Source organism: Mesocricetus auratus, unplaced genomic scaffold (assembly GCF_017639785.1).
Source record: "Mesocricetus auratus isolate SY011 unplaced genomic scaffold, BCM_Maur_2.0 Super-Scaffold_100676, whole genome shotgun sequence".
Classification (NCBI taxonomy): domain Eukaryota; kingdom Metazoa; phylum Chordata; class Mammalia; order Rodentia; family Cricetidae; genus Mesocricetus; species Mesocricetus auratus.
In genome coordinates this window covers 99949293-99974156 of record NW_024429266.1, presented here as the reverse complement: position 1 = coordinate 99974156, position 24864 = coordinate 99949293, and the positions used below count along the sequence as shown (strand labels likewise).

The 24864-nt window shown below is 40.9% G+C and overlaps 1 protein-coding gene across 1 annotated transcript; it reads left to right on the top strand.

The window, feature by feature from the left end:
- Positions 1–6485: 6485 nt before the first annotated feature.
- On the top strand, positions 6486–20534 carry LOC121136716 (zinc finger protein OZF-like). Its single transcript, XM_040737623.1, has 4 exons — positions 6486–6590; positions 16804–16930; positions 17132–17189; positions 18586–20534. Exons 1-4 carry the CDS (start codon positions 6588–6590, stop codon positions 19880–19882), a joined length of 1485 nt encoding a protein of 494 aa, XP_040593557.1. The 5' UTR covers positions 6486–6587; the 3' UTR covers positions 19883–20534.
- The last annotated feature ends 4330 nt before the right edge of the window (positions 20535–24864 follow it).

The window sequence follows — 24864 nt, the reverse complement described above, 5'->3', positions numbered from 1 at the left end:
CTGGAACTCGCTCTGTAGACCAGGCTTGCCTCGAGTTCACAGAGGTCCACCTGCTTCTGCCTCCTGATTGCTGGGATTAAAGGTGTGGGCCACCAATGCCCGGCCAACCACTGTTAAGGTTAAAGGAGCTATGGACTCCTCCCGAATACCCAAACTCAAGGACTTGGAGTCAAAATTGGCCTGAATGTCATTTGCTAAATACAACAAATAACATTTTCCACAGTAAGTTTAACAAAAACAAAACACACAGTGATGGTGATAGTTTGACCATCCACAGCAGGAAAGTATAACCAAAAATGGAAATTATACGTATCAGACAACAAGGCTATCTAGACTTTGAATGAGGTATAATTGAGGCCTCAACCAATCTTTCCAATCAATGTAACACTGTACATTGTATTAACAGAGCATGTAGGATAATCAGTCACTCCAAGTATAAAGCCAAGATATGCTCTATATTGATCTTTTTAGATGGATTCTCCTAAATCTGTCAGGAGTTACATCACTTCTCATGCTCTGGTTTACTGAGTTTTCTTTTGGTGCTGCTGATTCTCAATGGTTAAGACCTAAGATTCCCTTTTCATCCGGTCCAGCATTAGATACTTTCTCCATATTCTTCAGTGTTCAACACGTTCTTTTCTATTGTCTCCAGATGATTCTTTTTGTTTTTCATAATCCAACACATCATCCCCCACCATTCTTACTGACACCTGAGTACAATTAGAAAGCTATATTTATGGAACAAACATGAGCATGACTTTCTTAGTGGCTCTTGCCCTTCCAGAGATAATTATCAAGTCATAAATATCAAGTCTTTCCTGCTTCTGTGTGTACCAGAGTGATTTAGAATCTGGAATGAAAATGTGAATTTAGTATACATACCCATGTCATAGCTGGGTTACAATATTTTTTGAGATGTTAAACATGGCAAAAGAATTCTTTGGGATTGTTTGTAGAGAAACAAAAGAAAATTTTGAAGAGTACTATAAATATCTCAGAAAAATCTGGGTAACTTAAGGAAATGGAAAGCAATTTTCTTCAAGCAAATGGGAGTGGTAGAATGACTGAGAACTTGCCAACTGATCCGAATATGTCTGTCTGCATATGGATCCTTTTGAGTCTTATCTGTACACTCTGTGACTATCACCAATGCCACATTTATCTCTGATAGAGATTTTCTAGAGGATATTACACCAAAAGTTCTCTTCATAGCCAAAAACATATTTCCTGTCTTTCTGTCCATCCTTTTGAGGCTTTGAACATAAATGCTGTGCTTTGTTTGCTTTCTTTTATGTTATAAAATCCTGCAGTGGAGTTCATTTTTACATTTAGGTCCTTGTCATTGTCCCTTCATTCTGACTGTCATGAATGACCCGGAAAAGTGACTGTAGGCAGAAGGAGTTTATTTCATATCACAACTGAAGGGTGTGTACCATTCACAATGCAGAATTGTGAAGCTGCTTGTCACAGTACACACAATTGGGAAGAGAGTAATGAGTAGTTGTGTCTGTCTTAGGTCTTATCTTCAACTAGAGTAACTCCTACAGGGTTCACAAAATGTTGCCTCTGAAGTTGGAGTATGTATTGCTTTGAATATGTTCCAAGTCTATGCCTGTCTGCTTCCCACCATGAAAATCATTGACTAATCCTCTAAAAGAGTAAGCAATGTCCCCTAAGATTTTTACTTTATAATAGTTTCTTGGTCATGATGGTTCCTAAGGATAGTTGAGTAGTAATTGTGAAAAAGTGTCTCCTTTATTCCATCAAGTAATCAAGATAGCACCCCACAGATACTCTTCAGTCACTTCTATTTACATGATAATTTAGTGGTGTTTTCAGGAAATTATAAGCTAGATGATTCTGTGTCCTGTCAGTCTTCAGTTAAATGTAACTATCCTAAAATATGTACTCCTGAGGATGTGGCTGTGAACCTCACCTCAGGAGAGTGAGCTTTGTTGAATTGCAGTCACAAGAAGCTCTACAGAGATGTGATGAAGGAGACGTATTTGAACCTGCTCTCCATAGGTAAAATCCCAGCATGTTCCCATTGTTCATTTAGTTAGAGAACATCCATGTCTTACATATGTGTGTACTGTTGGTATTTGAATTCTTGAAGGGAATATGTAGTAAATATAGTGTGCAAACCCTTGTCAAAAGTACTATGTTATAATACTCTTTATGTTGAATATGAATATGTCATACTATATTCTCTGGATTTTCTTTTCTTTTCTTTTTTTCTTTTTTTTTTTTTTTTTTTTTTGGTTTTTCGAGACAGGGTTTCTCTGTGGCTTTGGAGGCTGTCCTGGAACTCGCTTGGTAGTCCAGGCTGGTCTCGAACTCACAGAGATCCGCCTGCCTCTGCCTCCCGAGTGCTGGGATTAAAGGCATGCGCCACCAACGCCCGGCTCTGGATTTTCTTCTTGAAAAAACAGTAGAATAAAATATAGGAGAGGACTACAAAGACCTCAGCAGATACATACGGTAGTTCAGATTCAAAAGAAATGAAGTGATCTCACATATTTGCAAATATTTGTACAACTGAGAGCCTACCAAACTATCTAAACACAACTAATAGAATAATGATCTCTACCCAAAGTTCTCTAATAGAGCACTGAATTCTGCCACTTAGTATTTGAGTATCTCAAGTTTGTAACATATGAAGATCACACATGTGTCATGTAGCATTAACCTCTGAAAGCTTTACCAGTGGTTTATTACACACAAACTTCAAAAGTATTTGCCGTCTTTCTATACATCATTTTGAGACTTTTTTCTTTCATTTGCTATGACAATAAAACAAAACAACTTTGGGGTAGAGCTAATTTTTCCTTTAACATTCTAGTTTCATTCCCATCATAAAGGGAAGTCAGGGCAGGTAAGAACCTGTAGGCAGAACCAGGAAGCAGAGGTGTTGGGGAAATGCTGTTTATCAGAGTGTTCCTCATCCGTTACTCAGCTCCCTGCCTTATACAACCCTTTTCCACCTGTCTATGGGAATGCCACCCAGAGTGGGCTGATCAAGAAAATGCCCTCGCAGGCAAACCTAAAAGTCCATCTGACAACGCCATTCACTCCTTTCTGGGTCCCTTTTCTCAGATGTGTGTCCCTGTTTGTGTTACTTTGAATAAAGTAATTCGCAGGTACCTTTCCTACACAGCTTGTGTCCTCTTGCCCATGGCCACAATGCACATCATATTTTGAGCATCCTTCATCAATCAGGAACGTAAAAGAATGCTCCCTGGATTTATTGACAAGCCAATCTGAGTCATTTTCTCCTTTGAGGGAGCCCATCCTCTGATGGCCCTAGATATATGGAGTTGGTAACTTAGGAATCAACATTGCCTTAGAATTCTGAATGTCAAAACTCTTGCTACAGTGTTTACTACTTTATTTGATTTTAATGATTGTCTGCTAACCCCAGAAATTTTGTCTTCATGTTCTATCCTTTTTAATATTGTTTTGTACCTATACATATGTATCTGTGTTTGCATACAACTCTTAGGCTAAAAACTTTTCTAAAAGGCAGAAGAAGGGAAAATATCCTTCAGACCATGAGTAACGGGAACTGGCGTGCCTTCCACATGAGTGCTGGTCATCAAAATCTGCACCACCAAAGAACAAAATTTTTTTAATCCCAAAATCTGTGACACAACTCCTAAATATTTCTTTTTTTTTTTTTTTTTTTTTTGGTTTTTCGAGACAGGGTTTCTCTGTATTGTTTTGGAGGCTGTCCTGGAACTCACTCTGTAGACCAGGCTGGCCTCGAACTCACAGAGATCCGCCAGCCTCTGCCTCCCGAGTGCTGGGATTAAAGGCGTGCACCACCAACGCCCGGCTCCTAAATATTTCTAATAGTAGTAAAGTCAACCGTCTACTTCTCTACATTTGACAGGGTCTTTACATGTGGTCCACATTGTCCTTCACAGTGACTGTGTTCTTCTGTTCCCTCTGGGATAGTATACAAGCCAGCCTCCACCATTTCCCTTGGCTACAGTAATTCTTTTCTCATTTTTTGCAGAACTCAAGCCATTGAGAAAGACTATGGATATACATGTGACCATTAGTATACAAACCAGGAACCTATTACAGAGAATATCATCAATAAAGACATGCATCCTTGCTGGGCGGTGGTGACGCACGCCTTTAATCCCAGCACTCGGGAGGCAGAAGCAGGAGGATCTCTGTGAGTTCGAGGCCAGGCTGGACCGACAACCTCCAAAACAATACAGAGAAACCCTGTCTGGTAAAACAAAACAACAACAACAACAAAAAAGACATGCATCCTGGAGAAAGAGTATGTGAAAGCCCATTACGTGTAGGAAACATCATTGGTCATTCATCCTCACTTGGGTATCTCAGAGAACAAACTACAGGGATATCATTTGTGTGTAGGAAAGCTGTGGCAAAAGCTTTTACACATCAGGAGCATTGGAAAGATGTCCATCATTCTGAATTACATCAGGTACTTGAAAGTTCTCCTCAGGAGAAACCCTGTGAACGTAAGACCAATGTAACACTTCCATTCCAAAGTAGCTTTGCTCATTGTGTTTGGTTGCAGCTGCAGAAAAGAAACTCATAAACACCTTAAGGCTTTCAGAGGAACTAAAGCCAGTCCAAAGAAATTTTCATTACAAACCTATGAAAAAAATTGTTTCTTTTTTTAAAAACAGATTTACTTACTATGTATAACCTTTCTCTGCTTGCATGTATGCATGCATGCCAAAAGAAGGCTTCAGATTTCATTATGTATGAATTGAATTCAGAACCTCTGGAAGAAGCAGAGACTTCTCTTAACCACTGAGCCACCTTTACAGCATGTTACTTGTGGTTTTTGTTTTTTTGGTTTTTTAGAGACAGGATTTCCTTGTATATTTTTGGAGGCTGTGCTGGAACTCACTCTGTAGACCAGGCTGGTCTCGAACTCACAGAGATCCACCTGCCTCTGCCACCCAAGAGTTGGGATTCAGAAAGTCACCTGTCAGTTGCCATCTCAAGACACAGTGGATGGTGTCAAGGTGGCCTTGGGGATGCTGGGCAAGTCCCCAAATATTGTGTCCAATGTCCACACCAATAGACCAAATCTAATGCAAAAGCAGAGTCTTTATTTGAGTTAACTTGGGCCTCTGTCAGTCTGAAGTGGCAGCAGCAGGGCAGGTAAGACACTGAGCAGCTGGGCCGGGCTGCACTCGGGAGGCAGAGGCAGGCGGATCTCTGTGAGTTCGAAACCAGCCTGGACTACCAAGCGAGTTCCAGGACAGCCTCCAAAGCCACAGAGAAACCCTGTCTCGAAAAAAACCAAAAAAAAAAAAAAAAAAAAAAAAAAAAAAGACACTGAGCAGCTTCAGGTGGGGGCTTTTATAGGAGGTAGACAAGGAGGAGCTTGGAGAATTCCACAACTCAAAGATACAGATTGGGATTGGCTCAAACACAGATTATGGGTATCTAGACTGATCTGATTCTTTGTTTTGAAACCAGGGAAGTTGTGACATTTTAGTCTCAAATGAAGGACACCTGGAGTTGTTTGCCCATTTGTGATTGACTAATCTCTGTAGGTGAAGTGTTCAGTTTTTCCTGTAACTAGTGCTAAGGTCAGGGGCTGTCCCATGCCACTAAGGGTGGTGGGGTGGTGGGCTGCATTCAGTCTGGTCTTCGTGCTATCCTGGCAGTTATGCAGAGGCCTGGGTCTCTCTCTGGGAAAGATATTGAAATGCATGGAACAAATTTCAGGGATAACTTAAGGAAAAGGCAGGTGGGGAATAATACTGCCTGTGGGAGGAAGTGAGCGAGTAATCCCAGAGCCCGTTCTTCCCAAGCAATTAAATTCCAAAATGGCATAAGTTCATCCCATAGCACAATATGTTAAGGTGGGTTTTCTTTTAATTTATTCCTTGTTTCTTTCGGTTTTTGTTTTTCTTATTTTTGTTTGATTGCTTCCTCATTTTGATTTCGAGACAAGGATTCTTTGTGTTCTATTGGCTGTCCTGAACCTGGTACTCTGGCTTTGGTAACCCTCAAAATTACTGACTTCCTTGCTCATGCATCAGGATCTCTGCAGTTAAAAATTCCTGCTATTGCTGGGTTGGTGACACATGCCTTTAATCCCAGCACTCGGGAGGCAGAGGCGGGTGGATCTCTGCTAGTTTGAGACCAGCCTGGTATACAGAGCGAGTTCCAGGACAGCTCCAAAGCCACAGAGAAACCCTGTCTCGAAAAACCAAAAAAAAAAAAAAAAAAAAAACACCAAAAAAAAAAAAATCCTGCCACCGTGTCTGGAAAGTTCCATGGGTTTTGAGTCAGGGTCTCACCATCCATACCTGAATGACTACTTTCACAGAGGTCTGCCTTCCATGAAAGGCTTCAACCTGGTACTTCCTAAAAGTTTTAGAAGTTCTAGACTGAGGGGGCGGTGTGAGTAGTGCTGGCCAATCAGGGACAACATTACTAAAAGGAGTGAACTGTCCAATGAGACGCACAGATAGGCTCAGTGTTCTTCCTAGAAAAGCTTTGTAAAGTGAAGACCTGTTTAGCTGTGTTTTTGCTGACGGCAGGCCTCATTGGGAGACTCCTAGACACATCAGAAGCAGGAAATGGTGAGTGTGCCTTGGGCTGCTGGAATCCTGAGAGGTGGGTGAAAGGTTCAGGCATTGCGCTGGCCTGCCCTGTTACCTGGCAGGATGCACTCAAGCAACACTTTGGCCAGCCCAGAGTTCCGTGAGAACCACGCAGGTGCAAAGGACCCCTTTAAAGGATTGACCCCTGCCCTTACGCTCTCTTGCTCTTACTCTCTTTCCCTCTTACACTCTTACCCTCTCTCTCTCTGTCTCTCTCTCTCTCATATCTTATTTCTCTCTCTCTCTGCTCTGCACGGGTTGGTTACCTCTTACCCCCCTTTTCCCTCCCCGTCCACCAATAAACTCCACATGGGATCGTTGAGTAACGGTCTGTGTCTCCTTACTGGATAAACCTAAACATTTTAACAACAGTGGGTTTGGGACATGAGCTCCTTTGCAGCACCAGCAGCTGCATTTTCCCCTGGAGCTGTGCATTCCAGGGGAAGGTGGGGTCTGGCCCAGGCTTGCCTGAGCCCACGTTCTGTTGAAGTGAGCACCCCACAGGCGGCAGCCTTGAGCCCTTGTCCTCACTTTTCTGTCCTGATGACACTGCTTCCAGGGAATTCCCAGTCACATTGGTTTAGTCCTTCCCTTGAATCTTTGCCTACTCAGATTTCCCAGCAATGGCGGCTGGCGATGCTGAGTCCATACTGTCCTCTGTGTGTTCCTGCATTTTCCTTAGTTTCCCTTCCCCCTTTGTGCCTCAGTTTGGGCTGATTCAGCTTTTTCATCGTCTCCTTGGAGCTCTTTCCTCTGTGCTGCATCCCCCCCCCCCCCAATCTGGTCTCCCTCAGATTTGATCCCCAAGCTTCCTGGTGTTAGTGGAGTTTACTCAGAGCTGTGTCTGTAAGCCTTATAACCACATCTTTGTTTTTCCTCCTTTATTATTATTATTTTTTGTTAGTATAATTGTGGAAGAATTTTTTTCTAGGTCTACTGACAGCAGTTGTTCAAAACTACAAGTCTAGAAAAGAGAGAAATTTAAATTTGCTTCACCCTTTGTTTGCATTGTTATTTGTTTTTTCTTTTGAGCCCCCAGTTAGAATTTTGAAAAGTTGCAGAATGTGAAAGGCCGGCGCGACGGGCAAAGAGCTTCATGGAATTGGCAGTGTTTTTGTTGTTGCTGCTTGTTTGGCTGTAGGCTGCTTCAGACAGAAGGATTGGGAATGCAAATTCTGTAAAAAGCACTTTATAGTATTTTAGCATTTGAGGAAAATATTAATATTTCATCTGTCTCCTTTTACCTCCAGATAGATGGATTTTGATAGACAGTGTAATTTTTGACTTGATTGAAGAAATATTTATGTTTACTACTCTTGTTGGTAGTTAAATTTTCATTTTAATTTGTTAATATAGCATTGTTTCTTCCTTTGATAGTTTGTTTGCTGGTTTTTTTAATATTTAGTGACAGTTTTTCTCTGTGCATGCCTGGAAAGCCTTTGACCAGGCTAGACCTGGACTCAGAGATGACCCTCTCCTGCCTCATGCATTCTTGGGTTAAATCCTTGCAACACAATCCCTGCTTACTGGCCTTGAATCTACTGTCTCTGTATGATTAATTTCCAGTCCATCCATCTGACTGAAATCTTCCCTTCAGTTTTCTTCATTGCTGCGTGGATTCTCATGTGCATATTTGCCACATCTATATCATCCGGACATCAGCCGAGGAGCATCCAGGCTGATTATTTTAACTATTGGACTAGAGCAGCAGTGACCATGAGTGTAGTGTGTGGACTTTTTTTTTTTTTTTTGGTTTTTCGAGACAGGGTTTCTCTGTGGCTTTGGAGGCTGTCCTGGAACTCGCTCTGTAGACCAGGCTGGCCTCGAACTCACAGAGATCCGCCTGCCTCTGCCTCCCGAGTGCTGGGATTAAAGGCGTGCGCCACCAACGCCCGGCGTGTGGACTTTTTTTATAACTGGAGGAACAGCGTGTCTGTTTTCCACTTTGAGACAAGTTCACATGGATTTGTTTCCTAATTGCAGCGATTCAAACTCCAGTCAGCGGTCATTGTTCCCTTTTTCACTCTTCCTGATCATGATGTGAGATTCTCAGGTGTCCATGGCACATTCCCAACTGCTTAGCTGTCTAGACCTTCAGACCTCTCTTTTATTCTTTAGTCATTAAAGCCCAAGGCATCCTTTTAAATATGTTTCATATAGGGAATTTCCTAGATATAAGTGATAGAATTGAAAAGGCCTTCGAGACTGTCACATAGCTTCATGGAAAGGTAATATATTTCTTTCTGCTGCTTGGTTGGTTGTAGGCTGCTTTAAGCAGAAGGGATTGGAACTGTCAATTCTGTAGGCCATAATTTCATTGGAAAAATGCCAACATTACCTCTCTTTCCTTTAGCCTGTGCTCTATTGGCTGTCCTGGACCTAGTGCTCTGGCGACCCTAAAATTACTGACTTCCTTGCACCGTGTCTGGAATGTTCGTTTGGTTTTGAGTCAGGGTCTCACCGTCCATCCCTGAATGACTTTAATTTCACAGAGGTCTGCCTTCCATCAAAGGCTTGAACCTGGTACTTCCTTTAAAGTTTTAGAAGCCTTAGACTAAGAGGGCGGAGTGAGTAGTGCTGACCAATCAGGGACAATATTACTAAAAGGAATGAACTCTCCAATGAGTAGTACAGAGAGTCACAGTGCCCTTTCCAGAAAACCTTGGTAAACTTTGGCTTACCTGAGGGAATCCTTCTGAGGATGTGTTTTGGCGACTGTGTGTTTTTGCTGACTGCAGGCCTTCTGACTATTTAAAAAACCTAGGAAAGATGTGGTGATAATAGTTTTTATTTGAAAATGGACATGAGTATACAATACATTCATAATGAATTTATTGCTTGTGTGTATAGTTATTTTGATTTTAATATACATTTCATATCTATTACATTTTTATTGTTTTGATGACAAGTTTTCTCATGTAACCTTAGAACTTGTTGTATTTAGTTAGCTAGCCTAGGACTCGGACATCACCCTCCTTGCCTCATGAATTCTAAGATTGAAGGTTCCCATGACCATGGCCAGATTTTTGTTTATGCTTTGTTTTTGATATAGGGACATGGAAATCACAGTGGTGTTGAGGAAACCCTGAACCATGATAATCCAACCATCCCCTGTATTCTCTTTCCCATTCTTATTGTATACATTCCACCTCTAAGTACATTCACCTCTCTACTTAGATGGCACATGTGTTCTACTGTCCCTGTACATCCATTCCTTAACACCTACAGGTCCCTTGGGTCATTTCTTCTCCCTGTTTTGTTTATCTGCTCACTCTGGTTTTGAAACAAAAGGGCAAAAGGTGAAAGATGGCATCCCGGTATCAGAGATTTAACAGTGTTTGACTTTGTGACCTTAGGTTACACGACTCAATATGATTACATTTCCCAGTTACATCCAATGATGCAAGTTCCATTTCAGTTTTCTTTGTTGCTGAGAGCAAATCGCTTTCATGTGCTGTATCTCCATCATGTGGACATCAGCTGATGTAGATCCAGGCTTTGAGTCTTTTTCTAGCTTTTGGAACTACAGCCGCAATGAACATGGGTGCATATATTTGTTGTAGTCTTTGGAGTTTTATCAGTATAAGTCCAGAGAGGGGTGGGTATCTTAATAAGATGGTATTTCCAGTTATTTCTTTCTCAGGCGGGCTCACACTGATTAGCTTTTAAGCTTAGCTTTTTATGCTACCACCACTGATAAGTATTTACTTTTGCACATACCCTCCAGTTTTTCATGGCCAGCATTAGACATACTTTCCACTATTTTAGACCTGCAAATATACATTTTTAATGTTTTCTTATTTAAAAAGCAAAAAACTTTAAACATGTTATTGGTGATTTCCTACATGATATATATAAATTGTATCTACCCCTTACAACCCAAAACCTAACTCATTCTCGTGTGTGTTTCTATGTCTTTCACTTATTCCTAACCCACTGAGCTCAGTGACCTTCACATGCCTGTGGCCATCTTTGCCACCTTGGGAAACCTACTAGTGGCTATGCTGCTGAAGAAAAATGACTCTCTATGGCCTGGCAGCCATCAGTTGCCTTTACTTATTTAGCTAGGCTGACCTTCTTCTCCTTTTGGATTTTGAAACAGTGTTCCCTGTGTGGTCATGGCTGTCCTATAGTTAACTCTGTTTCCTGGGTGGTTTTTAGTCAGGGATCAGCCAGCTTCAGGCTCCAAGTGCTGGGAGTAAAAGTGGACAACTGCTTCCTGTTATGTGTCTTATTCAAGAAAATGCTTGCTTTTACAACCCAAAGAAGAGCACTGTCTTAACTTATTTGCTGTTGTTGTCGTAGAATACGACATTCTAGGCAACACATCCTGTGAACAAGCCAACTGCTGATAAGATTCTTGCTGAAGGACATAAGTCAAGCAATTCCTCTCAGTGTCCCAACAAGAAACTGAGGCAGCATTCTGTCAAGGTTGCTTCTATTCTTTAAAGCACATAGGATAGGGATTATCTATAGAAAATTGTTTTTTACAATGCAGTGAAATCCCAAAATGTAATAGGCTCATTCCAGAATGGCATAATAATGTATTAAGGTTTTGCTTTTTCTTTTTCACTAAAGAGATTTCTTTGTTTACCAGCTTGTTTTGTTTTGTTTTGTTTTGAGACACGATTTCTTTAGAATTGTCTGTCCATGAACTAGTTTTCTGAACCATGGTAGCCTCCAAATCAAGGTCTTCCTTCTCTGTCTCAGGACTGCATGGATTAAAAGTGCTTGCCATCATGTCCAGCTTGTTTGGTTGGTTTTGAGTCAGCGACTTACCCTACAGAACTGATCACATTGCTTTAAATTCACAGTTCTCCTACCTCCTCAAGAGTGGTGGCACGGGCTTGCATCTGAAGTTTTCTAAAATGTTTTGGTATTACAGCCTTAGGGTGGGTGAATATAGATAACCAGCCAGGGAAAATACTGCAAAAAGAAATGAACTGTCTAATAAGCAGTATGCACTGTCAGAATTTGCTTACCCAGAAACCTTTTTAAAGCTTTGCTTGGCTTAGGGATCATTTGAAAACTGTTGTGGACAACTGTGTGTTCTGCTGAGTAAATGCAAGAGGACATTTGGACATATTAGTTGTAAAAAGGATGACTGTGTCTTGTCCTCCTGGAACCCTCTGTGACTTGTGTCTGAGACTAGCTGCTTTAGGGCTGTGTGGGGCCACCTTGTGAAGTTTTCCCTGGTGCTGTGCAGTCCGGTGAAAGGTGGAATCTGGCCAGCAATGCCTATGCCCATATGCACTTGAAGTTTGCATCCCACAGGCAGCCTTAAGCCCTGAGACCCCCCACCCTTCTGTCTTGGTGGAGCCGCTTCCCTGCAATCCCTGGCACTGTTGGCGAGTGCTTGCCATGACCTGTGCCTATGTGGACTCTGCTGCACTGGCAGGTTGGTGATGCTGAGTCCAGACAGCATCTGGGTGGACGGTGCAGTTTCCTCTCTTCTCTTGGGCGTCTGTGTGTGCTGAGTCAGGCTCTTAGGGAGTTACCTTTGATTTTCTTCTTCCCCTTCTTCGCCCATCTAGTGTCCCTCAGAATCCAGCCCTGTGCCTCCTGCTGTTGGAGATTTTCACAGAAAGCTTAGTAATGACCCTTTATCACCTCATCTAGTACATTTTGCGTTTTTTCCTTTTTAAAAATGAAGATGTGCAAGAATGTTTTTCTGGTGTTCCTGACTTCAATGGTCAAAATTACCAGTGTGAAGAAATAGGAAAATTTCAGTTTGCTTCATATTTTCTTGATTGAAGTGATAAGATTTATGTTGAAAATTGGAATTTTGAAAGTTGTTCTGACTTTTGCTGAATGTCAAAAGTGCCAGGGTCTTGTGCTGAGCTTCGTAGACTTGGAATTGCATTTGCTTCTGCTACTGGTTTGCTTGTAGGAAGAGGTTTGAGACACAAGGTATCGGGAGTGAAAAGTGTGCTTTCCACCTGCTGGAGAAAAAGTGTCTTATTTGCATGCTGGCTTGAGTGTGCTGCACACCCATAATATATTTATTGCCCTAGAACTCGCCATGTTCATCAGCCTAGCTTTAGACTCAGAGAATACTGTTCTAAAGAGTTAATTCTGTGATTCAAGGCCTGCATCACCAACCCTGTTTTTGTTTTTGTTGTTGTTGGTAGTAGTGGTGGTGGTGGTGGTGTTTTACACAGTGACCCTTGTCCATTGTGCTCCTGCAGTCCGCATGTCATTTACAGCTAAGCACAGTCCTGAAACTTGATTCTCCAAACGCCTGTCTTCCTCCCCACACTGTGTTCACCTTCTCAGTCCTGCTGTGGCCACCGCTGTCCTCGCACACCACAGGCAGCTGCTATGGCTGTCGCACCCCACCTACCCAGAGAGCTCACGGAACCTTTCTCATGCCCTCCACGACACTCAGTCCAGCTGTGGATCATACAGGGAAAGGTTAACGGGGGAATACTTATGAAGAAAACCAGGCAGCCTTTGATGCCATGTGCTACAGACACCTGGCTCAACAGAATTGCATTCCCAGGTGTGTCAAGTTGCTAGCAAATTTCCCTTCAGTATCGTTCCTTTTAGAGACAGTTCCAGTGGGTTTATGTGCCACATTTCCATTACGTGGACATCAGCTGATGGGCCTCCCTGCTGATTCTCTTTGTAGCTATTGGAGCTAGAGCAGCAATGTACATGGGTGTTCATGTACTGCGGCAGTATATGGACTATTTTTATTATGTATATCATGTTTTTGCGTTTGACTCAACCTCACACTGGTTTGCTTGCTAATTTCAGCAGTTTAATCCATCGGCATTTACTTTTCCACTCACCATTGTAAGGGTTTGAGGTCTTCAGGCTTGCATGGCAAGCTTTTCACCAGCTTACCTGTGCTCTAGCCCTATGGACTTCTGTCTTATTGCTTTATTAATAAAAAGCCACAAAACCTTTTACATATGTTTACTTGGGAATTTTCTATATGTAAGTGATATATTTTAATATTTAATCCTTACATCCCCAGCACACCCATTCTTAATTTTATGTGTCTTTTAAAAATTACTTATTTTTGTGTATGTACATTTGTGTTTTACCTACAGTGTGTCTGTGTGAGGTTACTCGGCCCCACACATCTGGAGTTGCAGGCAGTTTTGAGTTGCCATGTGGGTGCTGGGGATTGCCACCGGTCTTCTGGAAGAGTAGTTCATGCTCTTACCTGCTGAGCCATTTCTACAGCCCTGTGCTTTTTGTGTTTCTTAACCACTGAGTTCAGTTAGTGCTGTACAAATGTGCGTGGTCATCCTTAGAGTAAGGACAATATGTTAGTGACCACATTCCTGAAGGTAATAAGTGTGTATACTCCCAAAGCCTTCAGTTGCCAATACCTTCTTAACTTGGGGTGGCCTTCTTAAGGACCAATTTCATTCTGCCCAGACTTTTGACTGACATGATCTCATGTTTTGAGAATTTTAGAATTTATTTTATGCATGTTTTCCAAAAGGTTTTTTTAATATTCACCTGTTAATTTTCTTTCTCTTTATTATTTTATTTTTTACGTACCAATCCCAGTTCACCCTCCCTCCTCTCCTTCTTCTTTCCCTCACTCCTTCCTTCTTCCCATCTGCTCCACGGGGAGGGTAACACCTTCCCCAGGAAGTCTACTAAGTCTGTCCCATCATCTCCTGGAGGCAGGATGAAGGCACTTCCCGACTCCCACCCTCCTGTGTCTAGGCTGGGCAAAGTATTTCTCCATAAAGAATGGACTCCACTAAGTCAGTTTGTACATTAGTGTCAGATCTTGGACCCACTGCCAGTGACCTCATATATTGTCCCAGGCCCACAATTATCGCCTATATTAAGGGAGTCTAGTTCCTTATACAGGTTCCCCCTTGATCAGACCCGACTCAGTGATCTCTCACAAGCTCGGGTCAGCTATTCATTGTGGACTTCTGCCTCTGCTTCCATCTGTTTCTGGAAGAGTGTTCAAACTTCTCTGGGGTAATGGATTGTGGGCTAGGTGTCTTTTTTTTTTTTTTTTCCGAGGCAGGATTTCTCAGTATTGTTTTGGAGGCAGTCCTAGAACTCGCTCTGTAGACCAGGCTGGTCTCAAACTCTGCCTCTCGAGTGCTGGGATTAAAGGCGTGCGCCACCACCGTCCAGCTTGGGCTAGGTGTCTTTTGCTTTATGTCTGCTATCCATTTATGAGTGAGTTCATACTACATTTGTCTTTCTGGTTTTGGTCTACCTCACTTAGAATGTTTTTTTCCAGTTTTGTCCATTTGTCTGTGAATTTTAAGATGTCATTGTTTCTTATCACTGAGTAGTACTCCATCTTGTAAAGACCACATTGTCTTTATCCATTCTTCAGATGAGGGACATCTAAGCTGTTTCCATGATATGGCTATTATGAATAATGCTGCTATGAACATAGTTGGTCAAATGTCCATATAGTGTGACTGTTCCTCCTTTGGGTATATGACCAACAGTGGTACTGCAGGGTCTTTTTTTTTTTGATTTTTTTTTTATATTTTATTTTCCAGTTTAAATTTAGATAAGAAACAAGGTTGCTTCACAAGTCAGTTCCAGGTCCCTCTCCCATTCCCTCCCCTCTTCTCGTGCCCTCCCCCCAACCCCCCCTCCCGTTATCCCCTCATTCCCCCAGGGAGGGTGAGGCCCTCCATGGGGGTGTCCATAGTCTGTCATTTCATATAGGGCAGGGCCTAGACCCTTCCCCAAGAGTTCAGGGTGAGAGTGCATCTCACATTGTTCTATGGGAGTCCAAAGTCTGTGTGTATACTTGGGATGGTCTTGAGGTAGGATGATCCCTAATTTTCTGAGAAATCACCATGCTGATTTCCACAGCAGCTGTATCCAAAAGGTTTTGGACATAATAGTTACTAAAAGAACTAGCTTGTTGCTACTTTTAAAGCACGTACAGAAACAGCCCACTAAAGTTTATTCCAGGAGTGATGCCCGCAGGTTGCTGGGTGCAGTGCAGAGAGGACCGTGTGCAGAGCCCACATCCAGTCGTGGTCCAGGTTGCTCAGTTTCCGTGTTGCTTGCTCACTCCTGTCACAGGGCATTGTACTTAGCTTCCTGTGAGTTCCACCCGCTCCCTCTGTGTCAAATGTCAGCTTGTCACATCCTTGCCTCCACTGCGGGACTTCAAAGTCTTTACATTTAAGATCATTTCAGGTTCTCTGATGTAGGACACAGTGACGCTATGTTCTTGATTATAGTAACACAGGAATGGCCTAGTTTCTGAAACTGCCTGATCCATGTCTCCCGTCTAGACATTTCTTTCAGTACTTTTGTCTTTGAAGCAACTACTAGAATGACACATGCATCCTTGTGTTCAAAATAGTCCCAATTTTGTATCAATATACAAAAATTCCAAGTAAATGTAAAATATTTAAAAGTAGTTGCGTTTTTAGTTTAAAAGTAGATTCAATACCATTTTTTTACATTTGTATAGCCTTTTTTCTTTTTACAATTGATTTAATAATCCACCCACATATCCTATCTTATCTGCATCCCCTTCTTGTTTCAAAAGATGAACTCTGAATCTAATCTGCTTTACTCAACTGTTTTTTTCCTGAATGTTATCAATGACAACTTATAACCAATAACCCTAAACAAAGGCAGATATCCACTACTCATATAATGGCCAAAAATCACCCACCCCACCTATTGGGAATGTGGCTGTCATATTCTTAAATTACTTCCTGCTGTCTTGTGGTAAAGGGTGTGTATCATTGACAAATGCAGAACTGTGAAGCTGCTAGTGACCGTACACACAATCAGGAAGAGAGTAATGTCCAGCTGTGTCTGTCTTAGGTCTCCCCTTCATTAGCATAACTCCTATAGAGTTCACAAAATGTTGCCTCTCAAGTTGGAGTGTGTATTGTTTTGAATTTGTTCCAGGTATATGCCTGTCTGCTTCCCACCATGAAAATCATTGAGTAAACCTCTAGAAGTGTAAGCAGTGTCCCCCTAGATGCTTTCTTTTATACTAGTTGCTTGGTCATGATGGTTCTTAAGGGCAGTTGAGTAGTAATTGAGACAATGGGTCTCCTTTATTACATCAAGTAATGAAGATAGCATCCCACAGATATTAAGTCACTCCTATTTACATGAAAATTTAGAGGTGTTTTCAGGAAATTATATGCTAGATGATTCTGTATCCTCTCAGTCTGGCAGTTATAACTAACCATCCTGATATGTGCACCCTTAGGAGAAAGTGACCTTTGAGGATGTGGTTGTGAACTTCACCTCAGGAGAGTGGGCTTTGTTGGATTCTAGTCAGAAGAAGCTCTTCAGAGATGTGATGAAGGAGACATTATTGAACCTGATCTCCATAGGTAAAACCCCAGCATGTTCCCATTGTTCATTTAATCAGACAACATCCATGTTTCACATATGTGTGTACCATTGGTATTTGAATTCTTGAAGGGACTTTGTGGTAAATATGGTGTGAAAACCCTTGTCAAAAGAGATAGGGTATAATACTTTTTATGTTGAATATAAATATGTCATACTGTATTCTCTGGATTTTCTTTTAGAAGAAGCAGTAGAAGAAAAAATTGAAGAGGACTGCAAAGACCTCAGCATTAACATGGGGTAATTCATATTCAAAGGAATGGAATTGATGTCACATATCTACACATCATAGGACAACTGATCCTACCAAAATATCTAAATAAAGTTAAATGAATAATGTTCTCTACACAAATTTCTATAATAGAGCATTGGATTGTGCCATTCAGTATTTGAGTATCTCATCTTTGTAACATATTAACATCACAAATGTGTCATGTAACATTAACCTCTGAAAGAACTTTATCAGTGGTTTACTCCACATGAACTTCAAAAGTATTTGCCATCTTTCTATACAATATAAGTGCTGTGATTTTTGCTTTCATTTGCGCTGACAAAAAAAAAAACCTCTGGGGTGGAGCTTATTTTTACTTACCCAATCTTGTCAGAGTCCCATTATGAAGGGAAGTCAGGACAGGAACTCAAGGGGGTCAAGAACCTGTAGTCAGCAACTGACACAGAGGTGATGGAGAAATGCTGCTTACCAGGGTGCTCCTCATCCCTGCCTCAGCTCCCTGCCTCATACAACCCTTGCCTACCTGTCTAGGGGGTTACCACACACAGGGGCCTGAATTATGTCTTCTCAATCACAGACCAAGAAAATGCTGTCACACAAGCCGAAAGGTCAACCTGATAAACTGCTGACTCCTTTCTGGTTCCCTTTTCTCAGATGTGTGTCCCTGTTTGTGTCACTTTGAATAAAGTAACCCGCAGATACCTTTCCTACATAGCTCATGCCCTCTTGCCCAAGGCCACAATGCACATCATAGTGTGAGCATCCTTCACCAATGAGGAATGTAAAAATGCTCCCTTAATCTCATTTACAAGTCAGTCTGAGTCATTTTCTTCTTTGAGGGAACCCATTCTCTGATGGCCCTAGATGCATGCAGTTCATAACTAACAACCAACACTGGCTTAGAATTCTGAATGTCAAAACGTCACAGTGTTTCCCCACTTTGTCTGACTGTATGATTGTCTACTAACACCACAACTTTTGCCTTCATGTTCGATCTTTTCATGCATATAAATTGCTTTGCACCTGGACATGTGTATCTATGTACACAATGCTTGTGCTAAAAACCTTTTTAAATGGCAGAAGACTAAAAGAGGCAAGATATCCTTCAGACCATGAGTAACAGGAACTGGTGTGCCCTCCAAGCTTGCCGGTCATCAAAGTCTGCATTACTGAAAAGCAAAAAAATTTTTAGCCTCCAAATCGTGATCCAACTTCTTAATTCTAATAGAAGTAAATTCAACACTCTACTTCTTTACATATGACAGAGTCTTTACATATGGTCTCCATTGCCCTTCACAGGGAATGTGTTCTTGTGGTGTCTCTAGGATAATATTATTTTGGCAGTGCATAAGCCAGCCTCCACCATTTCCCATGGCTACAGTAATTCTCTCCTCATTTTTGCAGGACTCAAGCGATTGATAAAGACTGTGGATATGCATGTGACTATGAGTGTGATAAAAACCAGGAACATATTACTGAGAATATCGTCAATAAAGACTTTCATCCTGGAGAAAGAGTATGTGAAAGCCCACTGCATGTAAGAAACATCATTGGTCATTCATCCTCACATGGGTACATCAGAGAACAAAGTACATGGACATCATCTGTACGTAAGAAAGCTACGGCCCAAGCTTTTACACATCAGGAACATTGGAAAAATATCCATCATTCTGAATTACTTCAAGTACTTGAAACTTCTCCCAAGGAGAAACCCTGTGAGAGTCAAGAATATAATGAAGCCTGTAGAAGTCTCAGTTTGGATCAGCCTCAGGAGAGAACTCACACTGGAGTTACACTCAATGACAATGACTTAACGGGATACACATATGTTCAGAACGATGAAGGAATCCATAAAGAAGTGAAACAGTTTGTATGTAAGCTCTGTGAAGAATCCTTCATTGATTCCAGTGACCTTTACAACCATGAAAAAAGTCATATTGGACAGAAAAGTTACAATGGTAGGCAATGTGGCAAAACATTTAAAAATGCAAAACATTTTGAGAATAATAAAGAAACTCATACAAAAGAGACGCCTTATGCTTGTAAGAATTGTCAAAAAACTTTTACAAACTCCAGTCATCTGAAGGAACATATAAGGATTCACACTGGAGAGAAGCCTTATGCTTGTAGGCATTGTGGAAAAGCATTTAACTGCTCCAATAATCTGAACAGACATGAAAGGATTCACACTGGAGTGAAGCCTTATGCATGTAAACATTGTGGAAAAACCTTCACCCAGTCCAATAATCATAAGACTCATGAAAGAACTCATACTGGAGAGAAGCCTTATACTTGTAGGCATTGTGGAAAAGCCTTCAGTGACTCCACTACTCATAAGAATCATGAGAGAACGCACACTGGAGAGAAGCCTCATGCTTGTAAGCATTGTGGAAAAGTCTTCAGCCTGTCCAGTAGTCTTAAGAATCATGAAAGGGTTCACACTGGAGAGAAGCCTTATTCATGCAGGCATTGTGGGAAAGCCTTCAGCCTGTCCAGTAGTCTTAAGAATCATGAAAGGGTTCACACTGGAGAGAAGCCTTATTCATGCAGGCATTGTGGGAAAGCCTTCAGCCTGTCCAGTAGTCTTAAGAATCATGAAAGGGTTCACACTGGAGAGAAGCCTTATTCATGCAGGCATTGTGGGAAAGCCTTCAGCCTGTCCTGTTATCATAAGAAGCATGAAAGGAATCATACTAGATAGAAGCATTATGTACATAAATACTATGAAAAATCTTTTACCGCTTTTACATCCAAACTTGAATGAAAAAAAATCACTGGAGAGAAACAATTTTTGTGTAAAACATGTGGGAAACCATTCAGTCTAGTGATCTTTACAACTGTAAAAATTTTCACTCAAAAGACATGCATTATTCATGTAAGCATTTTGGAAAAGACTTCAGTGACTCCAGTAGTCCCCACAGACATGGAAGTTGTCACACTGAGAGAAACCTCGTGCTTTTTAGCAGTGTAGAAAAGCTTTCAAGCACTCTGGTCAGTAGCCTAATGCTTCTTAGCATTGTGGAAAAGCCTTCTATAGTTCCAATTGGCACAAGGGCAGTAAAAACATTCACACTGGAGAGAAAGCCTTTCTTCATAAGTATCTGGAAAACTGTTTCTTTTTTCTTGGGATTTCATCAAGAATAAAAGGCCTCGCACATGTGAGGAACATTTTCAATGTCAGCATTGTGGAAAAGTCTTGACCAATCAATATTTCTGTGACCCACATGCAAGAATTGACCTTGGAAAGAAGTTTAATGCAAGAGTGCATCTAAGAGCCGGGCGTTGGTGGCGCACGGCTTTAATCCCAGCACTCGGGAGGCAGAGGCAGGCGGATCTCTGTGAATTCCAGGACAGCCTGGTCTACAGAGCGAGTTCCAGGGCAGCCTCCAAAGCCACAGAGAACCCTGTCTCGAAAAACCAAAAAAAAAAAAAAAAAAAAAAAAAAAAGAGTGCATCTAAGTAATGTGCCAAAGCCTTCACCAGTTCCTGCTGCCAGCATGTTCTCAAGAATCCATCCTACAGACAGGCCTTACAGGGGTATGCATTTGGAAAATGTTTTAGCAGCAATACTTCCTCTTATGCCCAAACATTTATTTCACTGGTGCAAGCCTTTATGTTTGAAATGAATGTGGGAAATTGTTAAAAGTGTTTCTAATAAATGAAGTTTTAAGTGATTGTCATTTTCAGTAGAGTCCTTCCGATTTTGTGTGCCCCACTATGGATAATGATCTCACAGTGAAAAGCGTGGCATGTAGAACTTGCCCCACCGTTAGCTGTGTGACACTGATTGGTCGAATTGCTTCAATTGTGAGGTATGAGAGGTGAATGTGAGTGGGGCATGAGATGCATCAGCTAGTGATATTTTATTGCCAGAAACGTGATTATTTCGGTTACCTTCCTGGATCTTACATGGTGGCAGCAAAGAACCATTTCCTGAAAGAGGTCTCCTGATAGTCACATCCACACTTCCAAACGAATACACACACAGAAATACAAATGAGTAAATGATAATATGTTTGTCATAGGGGAGACTTAACTAACAAATGCAGTATTTTAATGTGGAAAGACACATTGTTAGACCTGCAGAAGTTTAACTGTAACTCCCAATATTTTACTATATAAAGGAAGAAATCATTACAATATGTGCAATAATGCCTGTTTTGGTTTTTTGTTTATATGGTTAGTTTTGTTTATTCTTTGGCTTTTTACTTTGTCTAAGGTATTAGATGGAAAATAATTGTAGTGGTGTGTCATATGAGAATGGCCCAATAGTCTTTTTGAAACTTGGTCCCATTGGTGTACAGATTGATGATTAGTTACAGGTTTGGAATTTTGGTGAATATCTGTCCTTGTAATCAAGTTTGAGATTTGGAAAAACACTAATATTCATAGCATATTCTCCCCGCTTCCTGACTGTAGATTACATATGAGCTTCTAGTTGTTTCAGGCAGCCTGCCTTTGCTCTACCATTACAGGCTCCAACCCTCTGTCACTACAAGATCAATATAACACTTCCATTCCAAAGTTGCTTTTGCTTGTTGTGTTTGGTTGCAGCTACAGAAAACAAAATCATAAACACCTTGGGGCTTTCAGAAGAACCAAAACCAGTCCAAAGAAATTTTTGTTGCAAAACTGTGAAAAAGCTGGCAGTCATTATTTTAAAGATTTATTTACTTATCATGTATACACTGTTCTGACTGCATGTATGCCTTCATGCCAGAAGGTTGTTGGGAGCCGCTATTTGATTCAGCTTAATTGAACTCAGGATCTCAGAAAGAAGAGGCCAGTGCTCTTAACCTCTGAGCCATCTCTCCAGCCTGCTGATTGCCATTTTCAATGAGATAACGTTTGTGAAACTTTTTCATTTACTTGGATCATATGTCAGCAAAAATTAAATAGTTTCTGGAATGTATTCCAAAAATTTATAAACAGTTTGAAAGAAGTAATTTCAACCTTTGAGCATATTTATTTCAGGCCCATTCCTATACAGGAGATTTACTTTGCACTGTGCATTTGTTAGGAAGGCAAGATATGGTTTCTTCAGGTTATCTTCTCACTTCTTAAGCTTTGGAGGGCAGGACTGCAAATGAGAGGGAGAGATTTATCTTTCCGAGTCTGGTTAATGTACTTGTTTATTGGCTGATCCGTCTACCATTTTCAATGTAAGATTCCTGTGTTCCAGAATAGTATTCCATTGGTAATTGGGGAATAGGCTAGAGAGGTGACTAGCTGTAAGTGCCTTGAGGGGGAAATATGTGAATATTGTGGAGCAGATTTCTAGTTTGGACTGAAATGATGACAGTCAATACAGGAGAGAGAGAAAGAAGAAATATGTTTGTTTGGTAATGGGTAAGAAGAGTTTATTGTGTAAACACAAAAAATTTTAAGACATGTAAAGTGTAGCTGGGTGTTGGTGGCACACGCCTTTAATCTCAGCACTTGGGAGCCAGAGGCAGGTGGAGCTCTGTGAGTTCGAGGCCAGCCTGGTCTACAGAGCTAGTTCCAGGACAGCCTCCAAAACAATACAGAGAAACCCCGTCTCCAAAAACCAAAAACCAAACCAAACCAAAACAAAAGAAACATGTAAAGTGTATTACATATAATATCTATTATATAATTCATTTTAATGATAGGTACACTCACATAATAACTAATGTAAGTCTGAATACAGGAATATGTGCATACAGATATATACACTCATTATATATGTATAAGTGTACATTTGTATATCTATATTAAATGTATCTATATCACTTAGCTTGGCAACTCCTATCTCCAAAACCGTACATTAATAAAAATACCAGTATAAGGCATGAGAATTGTGTATTCTAGTTGTGATAGTCTACGTAATTCCCTAAATAACTTAAGGTCTTATTCTTTCCTTTGGTCATCTCTGAAAGGTTGAAATTAAGGTATATTTTCTGGAACCCTGGAACACTTGGAAAAGTAGAGCTGTATCTAACACAGAAACTACCTTCCTTTAGTCAAACTGCCAATATAATACGTACTTTGCATGTTGCTGAGTGAGAGAATCAGTGCATAGACGTCCCAAGCTGTGACGTATGTAGTTGTTTGAATGAGAGTGCCCCCATCAATACTCTTTGGGGGCTGGTTTTAAAAGAGTGCTAATTAATCCGGAGCCAGTAATCAGATTCCTCCATAGTGCTTGCCATGGTTTCCTTCAATGATGCTTGGTCAGGAAATACAAGTCTAATTAACCCTTTCTTTGCCTCAGTTGCTTTTGGTCATTGTACTCATAACTGCAACAAAAACCATAGTAAAACACATAGAATGACACAGAAATACTTTTCATGGAATAGTTTTCAATGATATCTGAAAAGTCATCAGTTACGATTTTTTGAAGTTGATACATATTAAAGTGATATGAGAAGGTAAATCACTTTCCTTCTCCTTTCCTCTTGGCATTTATGGAGAGAAGGTTTAGTTTTGGATAATTTATATTTTTTAAGTTTATTTATTATGTATATAGAGCTCTTCCTGCATATAAGCATGCAGGCCAGAAGAGGGCACCAGGTCTCATTATAGATGTTCATGAGCCACCATGTGGTTGCTGGGAATTGAACACAGGGCCTCTGGAAGAACAGTCAGTGCTCTTAACCTCTGAGCCATCTCTCTAGCTGCTTATACTTTCTGTTTTTACCACTGTAAAATATAATCCATGAATACAAGTGGTTTATGGTTTTCCTCATTCTTAGCTCCCTTCAAGTTAGTAGTCATCTGATCCCTGTCTAAATTTGTTGACATGTTCTTAAATTTTTAGTCTTTTTATTGAAGACATGGATTACATGAGTAATACCCAGAGAATTGAAGGACACCATGTGTATTAATCCCTCTGTTGTCCCAATGGTTGGCAATTCTTTTCTCTTACATAAACTGTGACTTAGAGAAACTGTGAGAAGATAGAAGTAAGGTCTAGAAGGGTGTTCTTAGATGGAGCACAGGCTGCAGCATCTCTCACTTGGACACTGACTTTAAAATCCTCAGTGAACAGCAACTGGACAGTGATCAGTGGTTTTTTGTTTTTGTTTTTGTTTTTGTTTTCATATAACTAACTGAGTCCCAAATGCCTACAACTCCAAGGCCAGAGGATCTGACAACTTCTTTCGGTCTCCACAGGAGATAACACTCTCTGGCTGACAGACAATTAAAAACAAAATACAAAATACATATCTTCACAGTAACCTAGTTTTTTCCTCCTATCATTTTCCCTGCTTTCTTGTATTCTCACATTTCTGTTTGAGTTTGTAGATGAAAGCAGATGAGTAAAAGGAGAAAAGGAAAAGAAGGAAGGAAGGAAATATATGTTTCATATAGGGAATTTCCTAGATGTAGGTGATGGAATTCAATTGTATCTGGTCTTTCCACTCAGAAAACCTGAGTGGTCTTTTTCTTTTGTGACTCTCAGGTCCCAGTGTATCCATGGACTCTTTTTTTGTTGTTGTTGTCGTTTTTTGTTTTTGTTTTTTCCTAGACAGCGTTTCTCTGTATTCTTTTGGAGCCTGTCCTGGAGCTAGCTCTGTAGACCAGGCTGACCTCAAACTCACAGAGATCCCACTGCCTCTGCCTCCAAAGTGCTGGGATTAAAGGCATGAGCCACGAACGCCCAGCTCATATCCATGGCTTCTAACACTATTGAAAATACTAATTTTTTTCTCCAAAGCT